General features: G+C 48.2%; 1 protein-coding gene across 1 annotated transcript in view; it reads right to left on the bottom strand.

The window, feature by feature from the left end:
- LOC147894177 (protein ROS1A-like) overlaps positions 1 to 25,367 on the bottom strand; it is a 99,065-nt gene that overhangs the window by 13,350 nt on the left and 60,348 nt on the right. Inside the window, exon 16 of the mRNA XM_087384380.1 lies at positions 2,255 to 2,320. Coding sequence (XP_087240506.1) covers positions 2,255 to 2,320 — 66 coding nt within the window. The remainder of the gene's footprint in view (positions 1 to 2,254; positions 2,321 to 25,367) is intronic.

Genomic DNA, 25,367 nt, shown 5'->3' with positions numbered 1-25,367 from the left:
GCCTTGGCACACCAAGGGCTCACCCCTGTACTATTCCTCTCTGCAAATCCTCTGATTATCTTCTAGGCATCCAATCCAAGTGCACCAGTAGAATCCAACTGGCAAGGCAACCTTCGGCATCCACTTTTGACCTGACCCAATTGAATGGCATCCAAGCATCAAAACCACTAGCAAACTGTGCTCAAGCCGCCTCAAGGTTTTCTCATGCAACACACTGACCCTCTGGCCTTTCCCTAGCCACACCCTTTGCTTCTGAGTGCTTGCTTAAGCCTGTGGGGACCAAAAAGGACTCCAAACACAAGAAATACACTGCAGCTAACTTCAAAATGAGAAAAGACAATCGACAATAACCAAATACCCACTGTCCGTGGCAGAGGGGCTAATTGAGCCCTCACGCCTATCCCCTAGCCAGGCTCCCAGCAGGGTGCAGGTGTCTTCTAGCCTCAGGGAGAAGAGAGAAGAACAAATAGAAGGCATAAGGAGGGCGAGAAAAGAGCTGTAGAGGACAAAAGGCTGCCAGATCTGCCCCGAAGTCTTTGTGCCAGGAAAAACCTCCTCGGAAGCATGCCCTCCTCAAATCCCCAAAACATCCTACAGCTGCCTAGAAAAATGCACCAACAGTCCGTACAGCTGCACAGACTGTCCGTACAACTGCATCGGGACTCGTGCCTGCAGCCTCGGGATGTGCACAGCAGCTGAAAAGGAGGAAGAAGCCAGCCAAAGCGTGACGGAGTGCAGCCAACAGCAGAAAGAGCAAGAAAAATTGAGACTCAAAATGAGGCTCAAAAGCTAGGCTAGCTTGAATTCAATCGAAAAGTCCCATGTGAGGGGGTCTTTAGTAGGGATACAAATGCAATCCACAGCCAGCTCTAGACGTGACCTCTCTCCTTTGAGAAACCATCCTATTCAGTGTAGAGGGTGGAGTGGCTAAATGCACAGCCCTTCTTAAGGACTATAAAGAAGAGATCACTAGTGATAGATAGAAACACACGTACTAAAAAATGATCCCCATAAAAAAGAAGATGACAGATAGAGAAGAAAATCCTAGAATGCCACAAGAAAGAAGAAAGAGAAACAAAGAGAAATAGGTTGAGGAAAAATCATTTAAACTGAGCAATTAGGCCAAAAGAGAGAGAGAGAGAGAGAGAGAGAGAGAGAAGGGAGTGAACCCGAACTCCTTTCACATGCATTTATTTTCTTGTGTGTGCACTTGCATGCATACACACACAAGTGTCTCCTGTTTTCTTCTTATCAGCTATGAAGTGGAAAGAAGGAAAAGTTGTTAGTGAAATGAGTGAGACACGTGGAGGGCCTGACACTCAGGTTTTGGGGGAATAGAGCAGGGAAAAATGACCATGAAAAATACAGTCTTGAGAGGGGATGGCACAGAGAGCAAGGTGGTGGGTAGTAAGAGCATATATAGGAGTAAGAAAAAGACGTACTAAGAAACAACGCAATTCGAAAGAAAAGGCAAACCATGATAGAGCAGAATGAGAAGGAGAAAAGAGAAACAAAGTGTAAAAGAACACAATTAAAAAGGGAGACGCACTGTGTCCGTGCACATGTGCACATTTGCGGGTGTGTGTTGGTATGGGGGTGTCTGTGTGATTGGGTGCCTGCAGGCATTTCATTAGCCTCTGGTATTTCTCCTTTTCCTCTTATTTCTATTCTTTTGCATATTTATCAGTGCAATTGTGACAAACAGAATCCAAGAAGCTGGAAAAAAAATTATATAGAAGGAAAAAAGGACAGAAAATGAGGTATTTAATTATAAAAGTGAAACAATGGGGCAGTGAGAGGACAGCAAAAAGATGGAAGACAAAGTAAATGGGCAGGACAAAGGGAAGAGAGGAGGCATGGTGGGACAAGCGAGGGGAGGGGGGACAGGAGGTGGCAGGAGCAGTTTGCCACCAAGGGATACCTCGCAGTGAAAGATGTGAGTGCAATCTTTTAAAGTCTACAGCTACAGCGCACTCAAAAAAATAATCAATCTGTTTGATAAAGTATTCATTGACTATTAGATCAGTATCCTGCCAGATTGCTTAATGTGAAAGCCCACAATTTGCATCTCAATTACCTGATTTACCAATTCATCTAGCTACCTTTAGAGACAGCAGAGTGTCTCTCCACTTTTCTCAAAGAAATGCCGATCTCTTTTCACATTACAAAATACTTGCAAAAGCATGAGAGTCCAGTCAATATCAAATCAGCATCCACCCACACTTCTTTATTTAAAATCACATGAAAATCATACCTCATTGACTTGAAAGTAAGTTCCATTCAAAGGAAAGCTCCCTCGCATTGCTGTTCGGCAGGGAATCTATAAGCAATAGGCATGATGTGAGAAATGTGGCCAAACATTACCTGCACAGGACTCTCACAAACGACATGTTGAGTCCATACAATATTCAGACACAACAAAGGTAATAACATTCATATTCATACAATATTTACGAGAAACAATCACATGGAAAGTAATTGTTTTTCAAGGAAGGGCGATGTTAATATTCTTGAAGAGAAGAAACTATCCCAAGAAGAAGCAAACCACATTGATTACGATTGGTCTTTTTAAAGATTGTATGTCCTTTTTTTTTTGTGTGTGTTTTAATTTGGTGCTCTTCCCAAAGAGGAACCTGGAAATGGATGTAATGTGTGTGTAACCTAGTCCCTCATTCGTCTCCATCCTTAGGAACCCATAACTAACATGTGAACATAGTCCCTTGTTTGTCTCTACACTTGGGAATCCATAAGTAGCATGTGAAACTAGAGCCTTGGATTTATCTTGACAAAAAAAACTCGCATGAGAAACCATGATCCTAGATCTATCCTTGACACATTATTAGGCAATCCCTTTAGGGGGGTTTGTTGGGATCAAGGTCTTGCCTCTGTGTGTGCGTGTGCATGCGCGTCGATTTCTTTTTCTTTTTATGGCACCTGTTATTGGCTTGTTTTTCCTAGTGCTACTTTCCGTAGGGCTTTCTGGATTTTCGGACGGCACCCTATCAGGCCAAGCTATGAACTTTCTTCTATTGGGTTCACTATTGGGTTCTTTGGACGATATGGAAGGCTTGCAAAATTAGAGTTTTTGGAGACCCTCTCTTTCATAGTTTCTCTTTCTTCATGGCATCGTTAAGGCAATCTTTCCTTGATTGCTTGCGAGCCCATCAGATTGACATTCCTACATATTTGTTGTATAATGACCTTTTCTGATCTTGTAATTGCTTCTCCCTTCTTTTAGGGGGCTGCAAATTGGAATATCAATTCAACTGGATTTCCCCCAAAAAAAGAAAATGTGTGCGTGCGTGTGTGTGTGTGTGTTATTTATAAGATCATCACTAAAATGGTGGTTGATCGCATTAAAGGATATCTGCATGATAGCCTTCATCCTGCTCAGTATGGTTTTGTTCCTTGCCGGCATATTATAGATAATATTGCTAATACATATGTTGGCATAGAATATGCCAAATATACTGAGCACGATGCTTTATTACTGTAGGTTGATATTGCCAAGGCTTTTGACACAATCGAATGGGATTTTATTTCTCAGACTATGCGAGCATTGGGTTTTGGTACAAAATTGCAGCACATGATTTTTTGGCTTTATAGTGACAGTCAGGTGGCTTGTATACTGTCTGGGGATCTTTTTGAAGCTTAGACTCTTCGGTGTTCGATTCGGCAGGGTTGCCCACTTAGTGCCTTGCTTTATGCCATTGCCACCCATCCTATGCTGCAATATATGGATCATTTGGTTGCCATGGACATGCTTCATGGATTAGAAATTCCAGGGAGTGGTACTATGATTGCTCAGGCATATGCTGATGATTCCTTTTTTACTCCTCGGAATGCATGCTCTCTCTTTTAGCTGCTAGTCTTCATGTGAATTTTCAGAAGTCCAACTCTTGCCTCTGCTTTCTAAAGATTGGCATTCTCTTTTATGGTCGGGTGATATTGCAGCCCGTGCCCTCTACTCTGGATCTTGATTTGGGATTTGCTCATCCGATGCCCATCAGGCTGCATTTTGCCTCTTTTCCAACAGCATGTTATCGGTGCCGGTAGGTTGGTCATTTTGCACGTGCTTGCCCTTCGGCTTTCATGACCACTCCTCCTGCTCCTCCTTCAACTGTAAAGCTTACTCTTCCTTCTCCTCCGGTTTCCGCTAAGGCTTTACTCGATAAGCCTTCTTTTACTGCTCCGAAGCATTACTAGAGGAAGGTAGAAAAATCACAGGTTAATCTTTCTCTTGCTGAAGAAGTTCAGGATCCAACTCCCATTGAGCATCATCAGCCTCCTTCTCCTCTAGATATGGATGTGCCCCTTGCAGAGGGGATCATACAGGATGCTGCACATGCTCTTTCTCAGGTTGATCCTCGAAGTGAAGCTGAAATGCTGAGTCCTGCTTTATCAGATGCAGCTCTTTCGTCGGAGGATACAGATGTTGATCTAGCTCCTTTGCCTCTGATGCCTGTGCCAAAGTCTTCTTCTGTTCCGGATGCAAAAGTGTCTTTTTTACTAGAATTTTTTCATCCCATGTTACAACAGGTTTTTGACCCTGTGATTCAGAAATTTCGCGTACCAGTATCAAGAAGAATCACAAGGGAAAGAAAATCCGAAGAAGAGGCAGAAGGCAGGTCGGAGTAAAGAGGCTGTACAAAAGGTAGCATTAGGGCAGCAGGAGGCTGCGAAACAGGTACGGACAGCAAAGGACTGGAATCAAGAGGCGATGGGAGTAGTACAAATGCAGACGGATGTTGTACGGCAGAGTACCGAAAGTGGACAGGGGAGAAACCGGGCTGAGCAAACGAGGAAACATGTACGGCATAGTATGGGGACTGTACGGTGGAGAAATCAGGCTATATGGATGCTGAAATCCGTACAGCTAAAGGCAAATTTTGTACGGACGGGGGTGCAAGGAGGTATGAAAGAGGCAGAGGTGATGACAGAGTCGAGGCAAAGGGCTACGAGCAGGTGCGGAATCTAGAACAGCCTATACGGGCAAGGGGGAGGGTGGAGAGCTCTCCATCACACCCCCCCCCCCTTTTTTTTAGTGAAATCTTATATTTCTGTGTGGGAAACCTCAAAAGAGGTAAAAACCCACCAATAAGTACAAGGAAAAAATTTACAAGTAAAGCCTCAGAGCAAAAGTCATGAGGCAGCAGTCAAGTAAAAAGTTACATATCAAGCTGGAGGATTAGACACAGCATCCTCTAGCTTCAAATTATTGCTCTTAAAAACTGATGCAGTGATGAAACCACACCATCAATGACAGTCCCTTTTGCCTCTACTCCGACAGCTCCGGTCTCCTCTCCGTTCCCTGTGCTTTCCTTTTCTTCTCCCTCTCTTTACAGCTCTCCTTCTCCTATCCTTCAGTATGCTCGGAAGAAGAAAAGGGATTCTCTTTCTCCATCCCCTTTGGAAGGGGTGAAGGCTGCCAAATTCGATTCTTCTGCCTTTCCTTCTTCGCTTCAACAAGATCTCTTTCGTAAACTGTGTGCTGACTCAGTTACCTCATCTTCTGCTGCTGGATTTTCCTTACGAAAAACTCTTTCCCCTGAACCTTTTCTTCAGAGCATTTGCTAGGAACAACAACTTGGTGTTTGCCTTTATTTTATGGGAAGAATTATGACGGTGGCTTCTTTGCAAGCCTGGTCTTCCACTGCCGTGGGTGCTGGACAGATTACTTCTTTTGTGTTCATGGACAAGGGCTTTTATTTTGCACATTGTTGCTCACTTTGGGAGGAGTTCATGGAGCACGTCACTTTGCATTTGTCATGCCTTGGGATCTTTGATCCAGCGCGCTCCCTCCTCCACTACTGTTTGTTTGGGTTACTCTCAGAGACTTACTCATTCTGCTTCTTCAGCATGCCTCTTCTCTTGCAGCTCTACTTGGCCGTGTTCTTTTTATTCTGAAGCAGGATTTTCTGGTCGCAAGCAGAGATATTCGGGTATGTGTTCTTTGGGATATAGAGCAGCTCGTACCTTCATGCCTGGAATTGGATTTTGGATTTTCGCATCCTCTTCGGATTCCTCTTCGTTTTGCCTCCTTTCCCAATGCATGTTATAAATGTCGCCAACTTGGCCATTTTGCCGGAGCATGCCCTTCTTCTTCTTCTTCATCTCCTGCTCTACAGTAGCTTGTCAGATTTCTTGTGATCCGGTTTTTTTTTTGTTACTGCTTCGACGTCTGAAGATGTTATGACAGATTCTTCTTCCTTGCTGCAAAATTCTGCTATTATGCAAGAAGTGGAAGAGAATCTACAGTCTCCATCAGCTCCAGATACTGTTATTCCGGATGCAAATATTGTTATTCAGTTTCATGTTCCTTCCCCTGAGAAGCCTGTTGATATGCCGGCCCCTTTACAAAGCCTCTCAGTCTCGGATCCGGATGTTCCTTTTTCCTTGGAGTCTTTTCATCCTTGGTTGCAGCAGGTTTTTGACCTTGTGGTTCAGAAGTTTCGGCTGCCCGCTTATCTTAAGAAGAATCACAAGGGCAAAAAGCAACTCTGTTTTATTGATGGCACTGTCACTCCCTTGCATCAGTTTTTACAGGGCAATAGTTTGAAATTGGATGATGTTTTGTTGGAGTCTCCTCCAACTGATATGTAAAATTTTTACTTGGTTGCCTCATGAGTTTTTCTCTCTGAGGTTTTACTTGTAAATTTTCTCCTTGTACTTATTGGTGGGTTTTCACCTCTTTTGAGGTTTCCCACGCAGAAATAAAAGATTTCACTATATATAAAAAAAGTGTGTGTTAATTCAAAAGGGATCTCCTATGTGGCAGATGTCATTCATGATGATGGCAGTATTCTATCCTATCCTTTGGCTGCTGAAAAATATGGTTCAGGAATGCATTATCATCTTGTATGGCAAGTCATTACTCGGATGCTTCAGCCTTTTCAGCCAGTACCGCCTTTAGAAATTCAAGACATATACTCTCACACAAACAAATCCACACACCCACACATACTTAAGCATCCATTTATATAAAGTCTTCGTATTGAGTTTCACCTAATAATTGCTTGGAGAGGTTAGCACCTCTGGAAAAAATCATCCAATACCTAGCCTAACTTCTTGAAGGCCGGGATCATGTTCTTACGTCCAAAGTGATAGAAGGACCGGCTGAATGAGTAGCCATTTGCTAAGCTTGACGTGGAAGGCCAACTTGAATCCTTTAACAAAATTGTCAACGAGTGACCTGAGGGAAGCTTAGAACTAAAAAAATGAAGGGTTGTAAAGGGAGGGAAGGCATGGAGAAAGAATAAATGTGGGAGAGGGAGAGGTGGAGGGGAGAAGAGAGGAGGGGGTGGCAGGGGAATGCGAGGTTGCTTATGAGGGTTGTATGGGCATCTATACAGGCTATATAGGTGCTGTAGAGACTATACGTATGTGAGGGGTGGTTGTACTAAAAGTCTCCGGGACTCCCACTAAGAGTCACACCTGGGTCACATCATGGTCACCTTACCTAGTCGCATCGTGTCATGACTTGACATGACTTGGACATGACTTGACATGGACATGACTTGGACATGACTTGACCTGGACATGACTTGGGTATGACGGAAGCAATACATGACTGAAGAGTGCCAAACCTCAACCTCGATCCACCATGGTCAAAGTTGATCAGAGGGAAGTACTGGCGCAATGGTACACTGGATACACCTGTTGGTGCACATGGGAAGCAGTCTAGCTGGCGCAATGGTGCACGGGGTACACCTATTGGTGCACATGGGAAGCAGTCCAGCAGAGTGCACAGGTGCACAGGCGGTACTTGGTGCACAGGGGAAGCAGTCCAACAGTTAAGAGGTATAGGTGGTGCACCAACCCTCGCAACCAACTAGTGTCAAGAGCGCATGGAATAGACAGGAGAACACATGGAGCACGGGATTCACTAACCCAGAACATGCTGGAGTGTTGCGGAAGCCATCAAGGGTAGAGCGGCCCACAAATGGTTGAATGGCTAAGGATGGCTAAGGATGCAAGAAGACATCCAATAGGAAGAAGGAAAGGATATTGGCAGCGGGGGGTGGAGTAGAGGAGGAGAAGGTGAAGAGGGGGAAAGGGGAGAGGGGAAAGGACATTCTGGCAGGGGCAGGAGGTATGAGTGAAGGAGTGAGAGGCTAGAGTCAAGAGCTCGCCTCGTGTATATCTTCTCCGGGTGTATCAGTCATCTTGCTTTCTAATGAATTATGCTACTCCCCATCCTGCTCGCTACTCTAAAATCTCTTTCCGTTGTGTTCTCCTCCCCTCCTCTCCCTTCACCTGGTACAACGGACCTGTGTCATGTGGTTGAAGTTCTTTGCCGTTCATGTCGAGGGTTGGCTTTTATGATGTTGTTCCGCTTTGGTCTTCTTCTTGCTCACATCACTTCAGCACTTGTACCTCTTGCACATAGTTGACACCATCGACTAGCACTCGCCTACGTACCATCAGTGACACTTATGGCATGTCTTACTCACTTCTCGCACCAGTGGCCCTAGGCCTCTGGTAATACTTCCGGAAGTGTTAGGAACCCCCCCCTCAAATAGTTTATGGCAATCACGGTGGGACACTGCTGGTGATGAGTAGCACAAGTGGAGTGGTGATCCAGGGTCCTAGAGAGAGGTCTTATGCCGAGTAGTTCTGAAACATTTGAAGGAGCTAGCAAGAGAACTAGGAGGTACTTGAGGAGAGTGGAGAAAAGACTTCCAGCAGACCAAACGCGGTACAAGAAGCATTACGTGCGACGTAAGTTTGCGAAGTCCTCAACTCGAGCACAAAGTGAGCCCATTGGAGCAGTAGCCAAAGCAAGTAACTTCATCGACACTCTCATTGACTTGGATCAACAGGAACCCTGGTGGTCAGATCCCGACTCCAGAGAAGAAGTGCAAAGCGGAGAACAGGTGAAAGAAGAGGTTACGAAGGACGAGGGCTCCTCAGGGACTCATCAAGGTCAAGGCAGCACCTCTCCTTCTCTTGTAATAATGTCTTCATCAACCACCTCTTCTGCCGGAAAGGTGACTCCATCTACTCCTGCCTCGTCTGGACAAGCTGCTACCTCATCTATTATGCATAGCTCCGGGCTCCTAGCTAATCCTTCTTTCACATCTATCCCACTGGGGGGTACTTTTACTCCGGCCATACCTTTACCTGCCATGATAGTTTCATCTCCCTTTCCATCCACACCCGTACTGCCTTTTCTACCACCACCCCCCTTCCTTGCTGCCTACTCATCCATGACTTCAACTCCGTCCCTCTCTTTCCCAAATGCTCTCTCATCCTCCTTGACCCCCACATCTTCTATGTTCGCACCCTTTCCCTCTGCAACACCGAGACCCTCCACGTATACAAGACCATCTGTGTACACTTCCTCAATGGCAACATCAGTAGTGACTTCCCCATTGTGGTCTTCCACAGGAGGTGTTGTCACTGTAGTCTCCTCCTCTGGAGCACCCACACTCATTACCGCTCCATCAAGACTCCCTCCAACTCTTGCATCTGCTTCAGCCTCTCCGGTGGGGATGGCCATTCTCAGTCCTGCAGACAGAGCTAGACTTCTCAAGCTACTGAACAAGGTCCATGTGAAGACTCAAAAGTTCAAAGGCCACCTCCATGAGGATGCGGAGGCTCATGTGACGAAATTCCTCACAACATGTAGAGCTAAAGGTGTGGAGAATGAGCATGCGTTCCTTCAAATCTTCCCCTCGTCATTGGAGGATGCCGCCGATGTATGGTACAGTCAATTTCCCCCTGACCACTTCCAAACGTGGACAGACCTAAGGGAGGAATTCTTACGCACTTTCAAGTTGGAAAAATTCAAACACATGATTGTCCAAGAGTTCCACTGATACCATGAAGCCTGGCGAAAGTATCTCAGAGATGTACACAAGGATGAGGGTCTTGGCCGCGAAGATGTCGGTGCCACCCAATGACGTCGTCATGAAGGGGTGGTTTTTGAAGGCTTTACCCTCCACCATTGCTATAAGGCTGGTTGACAAACTCCCTGAGCATGCCTCACTACAAGAATTCGTGAGGGAAGCGGTGAAGATGGAACGGTCCCAGTTAAGTTTCGCCTCAACACCCACCCAGACCACCCAACTTCCGAGAAAAGAGGGCTCACAGACATGGCAGCAACTCAAGAAGGAATTAGACGAAATCAAAGAAGGTCTGAAAGACAGAACAAAAGTGGATGGACCGTCACCCTTTGAAGCTCAGATAAGAAGTGGTTTCTGGTGCACCGGCTGCAAGGGTTCTGGCCATGGCTACTGGGAATGTCCATCGAAGCGTAAGGTACCCACCCCGACCTCCTTTTGCACATTTTGTGAAATTCATGGACATGATGCCTCCGAGTGTAGGTATCTTAAGGGGTTGAAGAAGCTTCTACCGGAGTATCCAATTAGAGAACCACTGGTGGCTACAATCAACAAAGCTGCACCGACCACTTCAGGGTCAATACCCCTAGCTTCAGCCCCTGTGAAGGCACCTGAACCACCCACCCATCCTATCATTCCACCTCCACTACTTCCTAATCCTCCTTTGCTCCAAGCTCCTACTCCTAGTGAATTTGGGGCTCCATACTTCTATCCTCCGCCCTACTATGCACAGTATCAACCACCTATGTCAGGGGGTGGATATGGACCCCCTTATATCCGGGGTCGATGGAGTGGGTTCCGAGGTGGACATGGAGGCAAAGGTACCAACTTTCACATGCCCATCAGTGCTTTAGATGTGGCAAGTACGGCCATTACCAAGATGATTGTACACAACCATTCGGGGGACCCTCTTGTACACAGTGCAACACAAATGACCACTACACCAGAGATTGTCCCAATGGCAAAAGGGGGGAGGGTGACAAACCCCATTTGATTGATGCAGTGTTGGGAGCTGTGACTAGGTCACAAACGAAGGGTGACAGTAGTAAGGATGACTCAACATCAATCTCGGAGGCCTCATCACCAACTAATACCAGCTCAGTCACTAGAGGAGCATCCCCACCTCCTTCCTCCAAGGTGGACAGTGGGCACAGGAATGCATTACCCTTATCCTCTCATGTAACTGGATTAGAAAGAACCCGAAGGGCCCCACAGTCATCAAGACCTATCAATAGCTCTAAAACTACATCAACTCCAAGTGAGCAATCTATGCCTTCAAGGTACCAGGAGGTGGTCAGGAGTGTCACCAAAGATCTTCAATCTCGTTCTGAAGATGAAGACGTCACACCTCAGTTCCCTTCCCGCAAGTCCAGAATAGTGAGGTTTGCAACGTAAGTGACAACTTTAGGGCAAAAACGTGAGGAGTCACAGGCAAGCCCATCCACTTTCCACTCAGGAAGCACAATGAAGCAAGAAAAGGAAAAAGGGGTGAAGCCTAGTAGTGCCCAAGAAAAGGGGAAAAGGGTGATGGGAGAGTCACCATAGGAAACATTGATTGAGAATCCAGAGGCACCTCCTCTCCCTCGCGTGAGCTTCGACCCTCGGCCAGAAGCTCGGCGGATGAAGGCACAAAAGGTAACTGTTACTGTCCAGCCTTATTCTTTGATGGATGACTTGATGGATTTTAGGCCCAATATCACCTTACGACAACTCTGTCAATTGTCTCCACATATCAAGCATCAAACTATTGCATTCTTGAATCGCATGCTAGGAGGGCACCAAAGGGGATTTGTTCAGGGTGGGCCCACACCAGAGACGGTAACAGTTCAAGATGGAGTAACACTAGACAATTGCTCAGCCTATACTGCCCTCACATGTGAACAAAGTCCCAAGCTCGCAGTGGAGATCAATGGGGTGGAGCTGAAAGATGTTTTCTTGGATGGTGGGGCAGCAGTGAACATCATGCCGAAAGGTACTCTTCAATAACTGGGTTTGAAATTGACAACCGACATACATTTTCAAGTGCGCATGGCGGATCAACGCAAGGTGAAGCCTATGGGGGCTGTCAAAGGTGTACACATGAAGATTGGGGGAGTTACATTCCTGTCCAATTTTATCATACTTAATATGACGGAGGGTGAGCAGACTTATCCTCTACTTCTCGGTAGACCACGGTTACGCTCAGCAAAGGCCATTCAAGATTGGTCAAGTGATGAAGTTCGACTGCCTTTGGGATCCACATCCTTAGAAATAGACATGGTTACTAGAAGGGCTCGTCACCGACTTGTGGAACTTGGGGAAGAGGATTTTGAAGAAGGAGTGGAAGAGGAGCGATGGGCACTTGGGGATTGGCCCCTACAGAAAGAAGAGCTGGCCTATGTGGAGGACTCACCCTTCCCAGGTGAAACCTATGTAATAGCAGCACGAGATGATGGTGAGAGCTTGACGTACTTGTTGGAACATGCTGGACCAGATGAGGAAGAAGCTGTCATCTTGGATTGGATGGGGGCCCTGGGATCCTTAGCCATCAACATGGTGGAGTTGTGTCCAGAAGAGGATCCTGAAGCCCATCTTGGTACTTCACGGAGTGCGCAAGAGGTGAGCCAAGAAGCCTCTCCACCACCTCGTTTGGCTGATCTCATGTATGAACGGATGCCTTTTGGTCTTCTTAATAATCCCCACATGTATCAGCGAATGATGACCACAAGTACCAGACCAAGTGGTGGGGAGGCCAAAGGGTGATTCAAAGACAAGACCATGAAGCAGCAATGGAAGCAATGGAGGCACACGACATGGATGCCTCACACCAAGAAAAAGACCATGGGGTCACAACAGAGGAGGAAGAGGATGCTATACAAGAAGATGATGAGCTGGCGGAGCATAATGATGGTACTGAAGAGGACACTCATGAATCTCTGGAAGAAGAGGATGACCACATAGATGATGGGCTGACTGAGCACAATGATGGTATTGGAGAAGAGACTCATGGATCTGCGGAAGAAGAGGATGACCACCTACTTACTGCTGTCACTCAAAGGCAAGCGGTGCCGGAAATGACTCTTGGAAGGGTTATTGAATCCATTGACCAACCTAGGAGGGGTCAAGAGACTGGACAACTTGAAGGAGCCGTCCACATTCACACTGGAGTCTGGAACTTCAGACCTTCAAGGCAAGCCCACAGCATACAGGGACAAGAAGATGTCACGGACCTTGTTCTACTCGACTTATACATGTCAGAAGCTGACCCCCCAATGACACAGAAGGTTCCCGAAACTACATACGAGGTGGTTGGACTACCATACAGAGGAATGCTCAAGCAAGCACAAAAAGGAAAAAAGAGAATGGGCCCAAGTGCTGCCTCTACATCTCAATCATTTCCAGAAGACACCCAACCAACCTATCCGAGCTCTTGGATGAAGTAGTGGGGGGTTTTTCTCTCGATGATTCTCCTGCGCACCCAGCAGTGGGAGCAGCAAAACCGAACAACTCCACATCAGGAAACATACCTCAGGTTGACCATGCCAGGGATTGGAGGTATCTTAACATTGGGACAACCACGACATCTTAAGGTAGCCAGTCGGGTCTGGGAACATGACTATCTCCTTGCTGCATTGTCTGATTTTTTTCAAGAGTATGTCGATGTCTTTGCCTGGTCTTATAAGGATTTAAAGGGAGTACCCACTGAGTTCATGGAGCATCGCATCGATCTATATCCGGAAGCAGACCCGATGATCAGGGGACCATATCGCATGAATCCTAACTATGGCAAGGGTGTCCATGCTGATATTCAAAAGATGGAGCAAGCAGAGTTAATCTACCCTGTTGACTACTCCGAATGGCTTAGTGGCATTGTAGTGGTGCCCAAAAGAGAGACTGGCAAACTCCGAGTTTGTGTTGATTATAGGAGTTTGAATACCGCCACACGTCGGGATAGGTTTCCTTTCCCCTTCACTGACGAGGTGCTAGAAACCGTAGCTGGTCATGCTCTCTACTCCTTCATGGATGGATACACTGGGTATAACCAGGTTCGGGTGCGAGAGCAAGATTAGTTAAAGACTACCTTCGTCACCCAATGGGGAACTTATGCTTACCGGATCATGCCTTTTGGTCTATGCAATGCACCGGCCACGTTTCAACGTCTTGTCACCAAACTCTTCCAAGAGAACATCGGAAAGTTTCTTGAGGTATTCTTGGATGACTTCTCTGTGTTCAATGGTAAGAATGCTTCTCACCTCGAACCTGCTATTCAGACTGATCACATGAGTAAGTTGAGGTGGGTTTTTGATAAGTGCAGAGAAGCTAGGTTGTGCTTGAATCCGGACCAATGTTTCTTCCTCGCCTTGCGAGGGGTTCTCCTTGGCCACATCGTCTCGGCTAAGGGAATGACCACAGACCCAGCAAAGGTGAAGTGATATTGACCTTGCCTATTCCTGGCACACCCAGAGAAGTCAAGTCTTTTTTGGGACATGTGGGTTATTATAGAAGATTCATTAGGTCCTATGTCGACATAGCAGGGGCGTTGATGGAACTCCTTCGGCAGGAGCAGTCCTTCAACTGGTCAGCACCTCAACAACTGGCGTTTGACAACCTCAAGGATCGTCTAGTAAAGGCACCCATCTTGCGGCAACCTCAATGGGATGCATTTTTCATGTGCATGTAGATGCAAGTGGCTGGCGATTGGGGCGATTTTGGCCCAACCAGATGAAGAGCACAAACTCGACCTACCTGTGTACTTCGCAAGCAGACAACTCAACGGAGCAGAAAGAAACTATAGCACCACTGAACGCGAGGGCTTGGGCATGGTCTATGCCATGACAAAGTATCGGCACTATCTCTTGGGCAGTAAGTTTATCATCATTACTGATCATCAAGCTCTCAAATACTTACTGAACAAACCAACGCTTGGGGGGAGAGTGAGCAGGTGGAGTCTTCTATTTCAAGAGTTTGACTTTGACATCCTAGTGAGAGGAGGCCGATTGCATCAACCAGCAGACCACTTGTCAAGGATCTCTTCAATGAAGCAGCCATAGGAGTTGATGATGACCTTCCAGATGCGGCCTCTTCCGTGTCAGTGCCACAGTACCAAAAGATGATTGCATGTTTGCTGTGGACTACTTTCCCCCATGGTATGCAAACATTGTACACTTGTTGTGTACACTTGTTGTCTACAGGGGAGTTCCCCAAAGGGTTAACTCCAGCACAAAAGCGGAGGCAGATTGTTCAGGCTGCTCCTTTCAAACTGATCGCGGGTCAGCTGTACAAGTTGGGCAAGGACCACATTTTAAGGAGGTGCGTGCTCCCTCATAAAACACAAGCCATCCTTTAGGAGGCTCACTCAGGAATGGGGGGAGGTCATATGGCACCAGAGGCCACTGCTAGAAAGATAATGCGCTCTGGGTTGTGGTGGCCAAAGCTATTCCAAGACTGCTATGCTTATGTGCGCCGCTGCAACTCATGTCAAAGAGGGGGGCCGAAGCCTACCTGATGGAAGTACCTTCCCCTTCAGCCATCCAGCCCTGTACCACCCTTCTATAGATGGGGATTGGATTTTGTTGGACCCATCTCTCCTGCAACTCGAAGAGGGAACAAGTATGCTCTGATTGCTACTGATTATGGCACTAAATGGGTGGAGGCTAAGGCCGCGAAGACCTGCACTGCTCAAGTTGTGGCCTCATTCTTGTATGATCAAATCATTTCTAGGTTTGGATGTCCTGTGGAATTGATGAGTGACAGAGGTACCCACTTTCTCAATGATGTCATTACTGACCTCATCACCCAACTGCATATTGTTCACAAGACCTCTAGTTCATACTACCCTCGAGCTCCAATCGGACCATGTCTCATATTGTGGCTCGGTTATGCTTTCATTCCTTGGCAGATTGGGATATTCTACTACCAGCCGCTCTTTTTGCTTACAGAACAGCATACAAGGCTAGCACTAGATATTCACCATTCCAGCTAGTTTACGGCTTGGAGGCGGTTATGCCCTATGAGTTCCACATGAAGACCACTAGGGTCATGGCAGAGTGGATGATAACTTGGAGGCATGTACACTTGAGAGATTATGGGATCTTGAAGCCTTGGATGAACATCGTCGTGAAGCGATCCTTGGTCAGGAAGTCTGGCAAAGAAGGCAGAAAGCATGGCATGACAGAAATCTCAAGAAGAGGGAATTCCAAGTTGGCAGCTTGGTCTTGTTATATTCCAGTAAGTTCCTGAAGCATAAACCCAAATTTGTCAGTGGCTGGACAGGGCCCTTCTTTATCACAAGGATTATTCCCAGTGGAGGGGTTTATTTGGCCACCTTGGAGGGCAAGAAGTTACCAGCACCTGTAAATGGCTCATGGGTAACGAAGTATCATCCACATTGACTCTCTCTCTTTGGATAAGGATTTCCATTCCTATTAGTTGAATTTTTATTTATTCAAAAAAAAAAAACAATGTATTCCCTTTCCTAACCCTGTCAAGCTTCTACTGTCTGCCCAGTTGCGCTCTTTGGTGGGAGATCAATAAAAACTGAGTTTCTCCTTCTCTGGCAAGACGGAAACAGCCCTTGCCTTCTCTGGCACACACTTCTCCTTAATCTCTCTTCACCCCTGTCACTTAGGTTGAACCTCTGTTCACCCATCTTCACCTCCAGGTCACCCTGTTCACTCCTAGGTCACCCCACCCCTGTTCACTCCTAGGTCACCCCACCCTGTTCACTCCTAGGTCACCCCTGTTCACTCCTATGTCACCTCCCCATGTTCACCTCTCTGTCACCCATGTTCACCTCTAGGTCACCCCTGTTCACTCCTAGGTCACCCCTGTTCACTCCTATGCCACCTCCCCATGTTCACCTCTAGGTCACCCATGTTCACCTCCAAATCACCCCTGTTCACTCCTAGGTCACCCCTGTTCACTCCTATGTCACCTCCCCATGTTCACCTCTCTATCACCCCTGTTCACCTCTAGGTCACCCCTGTTCACTCCTAGGTCACCCCTGTTCACTCCTATGTCACCTTCCCATGTTCACCTTTGTGTCACCCCTGTTCACCTCTAGGTCACCCCTGTTTCACCCCTGTTTACCTCTAGGTCACACCTGTTCACTCCTATGTCACCTCCCCATGTTCACCTCTAGGTCACACATGTTCACCACCAAATCACCCCTGTTGACTCCTAGGTCACCCCTGTTCACTCCTATGTCACCTCCCCATGTCCACTTCTCTGTCACCTATGTTCACCTCTAGGTCACCCCGTTCACTCCTAGGTCACCCTTGTTCACTCCTATGTCACCTTCCTATGTTCACCTTTGTGTCACCCGTGTTCACCTCTGTTCACCTCTAGGTCACACCTGTTCACTCCTATGTCACCCCTGTTCACTCCTATGTCACCTCCCCATGTTCACCTCTCTATCACCCATGTTCACCTCTAGGTCACCCCTTTTGACCTCTAGGTCACCCCTGTTCACTCCTATGTCACCTCCCCATGTTCACCTTTTTGTCACCCATGTTCACCCCATGTTCACCTCTCTGTCACCCATGTTCACCTCTAGGTCACCCTTGTTCACCTCTAGGTCACCCCTGTTCACCTCCAAGTCACCCCTGTTCACTCGTAGGTCACCCCTGTTCACTCCTATGTCACCTCCCCATGTTCAACTCTAGGTCACCCATGTTCACCTCCAAGTCACCCCTATTCACTCCTAGGTCACCCCTGTTCACGCCTGTCACCTCCCCATGTTCACCTCTAGGTCACCCCTGTTCACCTCAAGTCACCCCTGTTCACTCCTAGGTCACCCTGTTCACTCCTAGGTCACCCTGTTCACTCCTATGTCACCTTCCCATCTTCACCTCTGTGTCACCCCTGTTCACCTCTAGGTCACCCCTGTTTACCTCTAGGTCACACCTGTTCACTCCTATGTCACCCCTGTTCACTCCTATGTCACCTCCCCATGTTCATCTCTCTGTCACCCATGTTCACCTCTAGGTCACCCCTGTTCACCTCTAGGTCACCCCCTATGTCACCCCTGTTCACTACTATGTCACCTCCCCATGTTCACCTCTCTGTCACCCCCATTCACCTCTAGGTCACCCCCGTTCACCTCTAGGTCACCGCTGTTCACCTCCGAGTCACCCCTGTTCACTCCTAGGTCAGCCCTGTTCACTCTTATGTCACCCCTGTTCACTCCTATGTCACCTCCCCATGTTCACCTCTCTGTCACCCCTGTTCACCTCTAGGTCACCCTTGTTCACCTCTAGGGCACCCCTATTCACTCCTATGTCACCTCCCCATGTTCACCTCTTTGTCACCCATGTTCACCCCTGTGTCACCCATGTTCACCTCTAGGTCACCCCTGTTCACCTCTAGGTCACACCTCTTCACTCCTATGTCACCCCTGTTCACTCCTATGTCACCTCCTCATGTTCACCTCTATGTCACCCCTGTTCACCTCTAGGTCACCCCTGTTCACCTCCAAGTCACCCCTGTTCACTCCTAGGTCACCCCGGTTCACTCCTATGTCACCCCTGTTTACTCCTATGTCACCTCCCCATGTTCACCTTTCTGTCACCCCTGTTCACCTGTAGGTCACCCCTATTCACCTCTAGGTCACCCCTATTCACTCCTATGTCACCTCCCCATGTTCACCTCTTTGTCACCTATGTTCACCCCATGTTTACCTCTGTGTCACCCATGTTCACCTCTAAATTACCCCTGTTCACCTCTAGGTCACCCTGTTCACCTCCAAGTCACCCCTGTTCAGTCCTAGGTCACCCCTGTTCACTCCTATGTCACCTCCCCATGTTCAGCTCTAGGTCACCCATGTTCACCTCCAAGTCACCCCTGTTCACTCCTAGGTCACCCCTGTTCACTCCTATGTCACCTCCCCATGTTCACCTCTAGGTCACCCATGTTCACCTCCAAGTCACCCCTGTTCACTCCTAGGCCTATGTCACCTTCCCATGTTCACCTTTGTGTCATCTTTGTTCACCTCTAGGTCACCCCTATTCACCTCTAGGTCACACCTATTCACTCCTATGTCACCCCTGTTCACTCCTATGTCACCTCCCCATGTTCACCTCTAGGTCACCCATGTTCACCTCCAAGTCACCCATGTTCACTCCTAGGTCACCCTTGTTCACTCCTATGTCACCTCCCCATGTTCACCTCTAGGTCACCCATGTTCACCTCCAAGTCACCTCTGTTGACTCCTAGGTCACCCCTATTCACTCCTATGTCTCCTTCCCATGTTCACCTCTCTGTCACCCCTGTTCACCTCTAGGTCACCCCTGTTCACCTCTAGGTCACACCTGTTCACTCCTATGTCACCCCTGTTTACTTCTATGTCACCTCCCCATGTTCACCTCTCTGTCACCCATGTTCACCTCTAGGTCACCCCTATTCACCTCTAGGTCACCCCTGTTCACTCCTATGTCACCTCCCCATGTTCACCTCTTTGTCACCCATGTTCATCTCATGTTCACCTCTTTGTCACCCATGTTCATCTCATGTTCACCTCTGTGTCACCCATGTTCACCTCTAGGTCACCCCTGTTCACTCCTATGTCACCTCCCCATGTTGACCTCTCTTGTCACCCATGTTCACTCCTAGTTCACCCCTAGTTCACCTATGTTCCCTCCTATGTCATCCCTCCCATGTTCACCTCTGTGTGACCCCATATTCACTTTTCTATCATCCTTGTTCACAACAATGTCACCCCTTGTTCATACTAAGTTCACCCACCCTTGGTTATTCCTTGTCCAACCCTGTCCACCATGGGACCCTTCTAGAATAGTCATCCTTCCATCTTTGTCACCCCTGTTCACTCCTATGTCACCTCCCCATGTTCACCTCTTTGTCACCCATGTTCATCTCATGTTCACCTCTGTGTCACCCATGTTTACCTCTAGGTCACCCCTGTTCACTCCTATGTGACCCATGTTCACTCCTATGTCACCTCCCCATGTTCACCTCTCTGTCACCCATGTTCACGTCTAGGTCACTCCTATTGACCTCTAGGTCACCCCTGTTCACTCCTATGTCACCTCCCCATGTTCACCTCTTTGTCGACCATGTTCACCCCATGTTCACCTTTGTGTCACCCATGTTCACCTCTAGGTCAACCCTGTTCAGCTCTAGGTCACCCCTGTTCACTCCTATGTCACCTCCCCATGTTGACCTCTCTTGTCACCCATGTTCACTCCTAGTTCACCCCTAGTTCACCTATGTTCCCTCCTATGTCATCCCTCCCATGTTCACCTCTGTGTGACCCCATATTCACTTTTCTGTCATCCCTGTTCACACCAATGTCACCCCTTGTTCATACTAAGTTCACCCACCCTTGGTTATTCCTTGTCCAACCCTATCCACCATGGGACCCTTCTAGAATAGTCATCCTTCCATCTCTCAAGTCGTAGAATATTCAAATTATCCACTCAAATAATACCACTTGTGCACATCGCTTTTTCTCTCACCTCCCACCTCCCACCAGGGCTATATTTAGCTGCCAAATTCAGCATAGGTCCTTCATCTCACCTCCCAATTCCCACCTCCCACCAGGGCTATATTTAGCCGCCAAATTCAGCGTAGGTCCTTCATCTCACCTCCCAATTCCCACCAGTGCTATATTTAGCACTTGGTTAAACTCAGCATAGATCCTAGGGATTAGCTCATCCATCGCATCTTACAGCCCACTCATGCTATTTTTGGCTTACCTTCCTAAATTTGGCTCTCTTTGGTTGTGTCTTCGTGGCTGTCCCCCTCCAACGAAACCATGCGCAGCAAGCAAATCGTCCCTCTTGCTGGCATGACTTCTTCTCAGCTCCCTCCCCTTCAGCGAATTCTCCGGCAGCAGCCCCTCCATCAACAATAGGAGCCCCCCCCCCTTCATCAGCGAATTCTCCTGCAGCAGCCCCTCCATCAACGATAGCAGCCCCCCCCTCCATCAGTGAATTCTCCTGCAGCAGCTCCCTCCATCAGCAATAGCAGCCACTCAGCACACATCTCACTCGGCAACCCCGTTCCACCATCTTGCCTTGGAACATATCTTCTCCTCGTGGCAGCCCTTGCCTTGGATCGCAACTCCATCTCAGTAGCCCTCTTGCTTGCACGCAGCTCTCCCTGCTCCACCATCTTGCCTTGGATCGCATCTCCACCTCCTGGCAGCCCCTCTTCTAGTGAATTGTGCCAGCTTCCTGCTCCCTGCCCACCTCCACATCCTGTGCCATCTCCACTCTCTGCGCCACCCTGGGCCATCTCCAACCCACTACGCCACCTCTCTTGTTCCACTTTGCGCCACCTCTCCATTGTGTTCCATCTTTTCCAGCTCCATCTCTCTCCTCTTGCGTTCTCCTTGACTCCATCTCCTTGCAGTCACCCTGGTTGCTAATCCCCTTCTCAGCAGACCTCGTCATCAGCTCCCCTCCTCACTATCACCTCGCCAACGTTCCTTCTTGGACCTTGTCATCGACTCCCCTCCTCGTTATCACCTGGCCAACTTCCTTCTTGCCTGGTCATCAGCCCCCCTTCCTTTCCTACTTCCTTTCTAGCCTCGTCATCAGCTCACCTTCCTGCTTCAGCTTCCCTTCCTGTCATCATCTCACTTCTACTTCGTCATCAGCTCCCCTTCCTTTCCTGCTTCCTTTCTAGCCTCGTCGTCAGCTCACCTTCCTGCTTCAGCTCACCTTCCTGCTTCAGCTCCCCTTCCTCTCATCATCTCACTTCTACTTCGTCATCACCTCCCCTTCCTTTCCTGCTTCTTTTCTAGCCTCATCATCAGCTCACCTTCCTGCTTCAGCTCCCCTTCTTGTCCTCATCTCACTTCCTACTTCGTCATCAGTTCCCTTTCCTTTCCTGACCTTCCTGTCATCAGCTCACCTCCTGCTTCGACATCAGCTTCCCTCCTTTTCCTGCTTCCCTTCTTGCCTCGTCATCAGCTCACCTTCCTGCTTTGTCATCACTCACCTTCTTGTTTCGTCATCAGCTCTGCTTCCTGCTTCGTCATTAGCTTCTACTTCACATCTTGTTTCTCCTACTTCACATCTTGTTTCTCCTTCATGCTCAAGAAGAAGCCCAAGTATAAGCCACGGTTGCCCAGAGATAAGCTCTTCACCCCTTTCTATATTGCCATGATGTCTCAGGTAGCCTCTGCAGTGCACATGACCTCACCCATGCCTACAACCTCTACAGCAGGGCTGACTACATCAGCCAAGCCGACTTCATCAGCAGAGCTAACTTCATCAGCAAGGCCAACTTCATCAGTAGGGCCAACTTCATTAGCAGGGCCGACTTCATCAGTGATGCATCCATATCTTGGTCCGGACATCACTATCATCTCGGATGGAGAGCCACCGCAATCAAGACAGTAGCGGGAGGTTCTTTCCCACTCTCAGAGCTCCAGTGCCTCTTCTTCCGACCATGGGGGCTCAGATTACACCCCCTCTGCACAGAGACCACATTCAGAACGGTCGGGTGGGCCAACAGAGATACAGAGCCCTTCGATAACCACCCCTCCTCTCTCCCACATTCGGGTTATGTTTAAACCTCTTCTGGATCCAAACCTCAAACTATCCTCGGTGTTGACATCTTCAGAGATCCAGACCCTTTGTCTAACTGAGTTCGACAAGGTCATCTTCCCTCCTGTGGATGTGGAACTGTGTACAGAATTCATCAGATCTTATGACTCTATCATAGACACTTTTGAGTTCATGGGCTCCACGCAGCTTCTCACACCCAATTTGGTCTCACAGTACATGGGGCTCCCTGCTCTCCCTATTCAGCCTCCTCCTGACGATTCACCACATCTGCTTTCATTTCTTTCACAGTGCAAACCCAACAGAAGGAGATATGATTGCAAAAAGGTTTTGGAAGGTGGAAGCAGAGAAGCAGTGATCACTCGCTACTTCTTCACTCGCTTCTATTCAGCACCTAGGCATTACTACATCACGAAAGGTATCCGTCCTGCTCTCAATGCTCTCGTCACCATCACTCAGTATGATTTTGCATCCCTCTTCTATTCAACATTCCGGGCCACTGTTCGAAATCGCACACGCACAGGCACACACACATGTACTTGTGGACCTCACCTCACCTACCTCTTGCACCAGTGGCGGGCTGCAACACCTGTACTTTTTCCTCCACCTTCACATACTTCATCTTCTCCTCACCGTCCACCTTTCGCCCCTATGGTTCCCCACTTGAGATAAGCTCCACTGGCTCTTAGTGCGGCCCCAGCATCCTCTGCCTCTGCTGCATCAGGCTCTGTCCCCGCTTCCTCTCCAGTCTCCATACCCACTCTTGCTCCACCCACATCTGCAGCACAGGTTTCTGAGCCATCCCCTCTTGGACCAGCCTCTGGAGCTTTGTCATCCGTTGCTCATGCAGGAGTTGCCTCTCCATCCATCCCCTTCGAGGCAGATTTTGATTTCCCTGATGATGTTCTTTTAGTCACTCCCCTGCCCCTCCTCAGGTCTCACCCACCATGGCATGACATTACCACTTACCTCCCCCGCAGTCATGACCATTCCCCCTCCGATCATCTCATCATGGTCAGTAGGGTGCAAAGATACGGACATTGGTCCCACAACTCAGGGGGATCCATCGACAGAAGTTATGGCAGCAGGGACCTCTGCCTTGGGATCTCGTGGTGGAGAGGCCGAGTATGGAGGCTGCTGAACAAGACCTACTGGAAACTCAACCTGGCGAGGTTATTTTTGCTGGGGGTAAGATACCTTTTCAAGCTGATTGTCCTCCATTTCCTCAGAATGATATGTTGGATATCTACTTCGCATCCTCCTCAGGAGATCTATTCACCCATGAGGCCCAGATAGAGGAACAGAGCCAGGAACACAAACGGCTGCTGTATGCATTAAAGCGGAAGCGGTCTCCTGTTTGCATGGAGAAGGAGGACCTGGACCAAATTTTCACACTTCCCTTGCAAGAGACAATCGCTTCCAACAAGAAAGCATCCCGAACTCCAAGTTGTTACCTAGACATCGACACACTGGCTCCAGTGGCAGCTCTCGAGGACCCAGAGCAAGAAGGGATGAAAGCAGCCTTCGAGGAATATGGCGAACTCATTGACATGGCTGACCGAATGACCTATTGGGACAGGTATGCATGGGCTAAAAGATCCCTTCATATGGCTCAGTGCATTATAGTTGATAGCTTCATTCAGATGGGTGCCTCCCTCTTTAATACTACGGGTTAGGTTTGCAAGCTTCTGTCACAGAAGCAACACCTCCGCTTGGAACATGAGAAGCTGGTAGCCAGCGTGCATAAAGAATGGGATACAACATTACAGGTGAAAGAAGCGGAGTGGGAAGTTGTGTGGAAAACTCAACAAGACGAGTTTCAGCAGTGTCTTGCGGCGAAGGAGGCAAAATGGACAGCCAGCAAGAAAGTTTTGGAGGACAATCATTCAGCCCAACAGCTAAGATCCAGAGGGAGCTTGCAGCCCTACAGGACAGATACACCTCACTGGCAGAGGACAAGCATACTGTGGATCAATAGGTGGAGGTGGTGCAGAGTCAGATGAAGCAGATTCTCGAGGAGGACCGTCTCCAAGTTTCACATTCCAAGTTGCAGGACGAGTTCCATGGGCTGCAAGCTGAAAATGCTGCTCTCAAATCTCGATGTGATCATTACACGTTTGGCTACCATAGATATAAATCCAAATACGAGGACATCTGCAACCTCATGGACACAGTTGAGGAAGAGGCAAAGACCAGCCCAACAACATCAGCACACCCACCACACCCACGCTCTGTACATTTGGATTCTACAGTTCTCATGTAAATAAAGGAATTTTGGAGTTGTATGGCCATGAGCCAGTTTTATTTCAGTTTTACAGTTGTAAGGCCATGAGCCCTTTCTTTTCAGTTTCGGGATGTCAGCCACAAGGTCACTTTCTTATTTGTAATTTATACTTAACTTTCTCTCACACGGACCCTCAGTCATTCACCGGGATGGTGAATGATAGTGGCGGGGGATCTGTTGTACTCAAAGTCTCCAGGACTCCCACCAAGAGTCACACCTGGGTCACATCATGGTCACCTTACCTAGTCGCATCGTGTCATGACTTGACATGACTTGGACATGACATGACATGGACATGACTTGGACATGACTTGACCTGGACATGACTTGGGTATGACGGAAGCAATACATGACTGAAGAGTGCCAAACCTCAACCTCGACCCACCATGGTCAAAGTTGATCAGAGGGAAGTACTGGCGCAATGGTACACGGGATATACATGTTGGTGCACATGGGAAGCAGTCTAGATGGTGCAATGGTGCACGGGGTACACCTGTTGGTGCACATGGGAAGCAGTCCAGCAGAGTGCACAGGCGCACAGGCGGTACTCGTTGGTGCACAGGGGAAGCAGTCCAACAGTTAAGAGGTATAGGTGGTGCACCAACCCTCGCAACCAACTAGTGTCAGGAGCGCATGGAATAGACAGGAGAACACATGGAGCACGGGATTCACTGCGGGCTGGAGTGTTGTGGAAGCCATCAAGGGCAGAGCGGCCCACAAACGGTGGAA

Source organism: Dipteris shenzhenensis, chromosome 14, assembly GCF_047967505.1.
Source record: "Dipteris shenzhenensis isolate YYH24624 ecotype China chromosome 14, Dip_SZ_1.0, whole genome shotgun sequence".
NCBI classification, from domain to species: domain Eukaryota; kingdom Viridiplantae; phylum Streptophyta; class Polypodiopsida; order Gleicheniales; family Dipteridaceae; genus Dipteris; species Dipteris shenzhenensis.
Note: the sequence above shows the minus strand (reverse complement) of the source record. Positions and strands in the feature narration are given on the sequence as shown.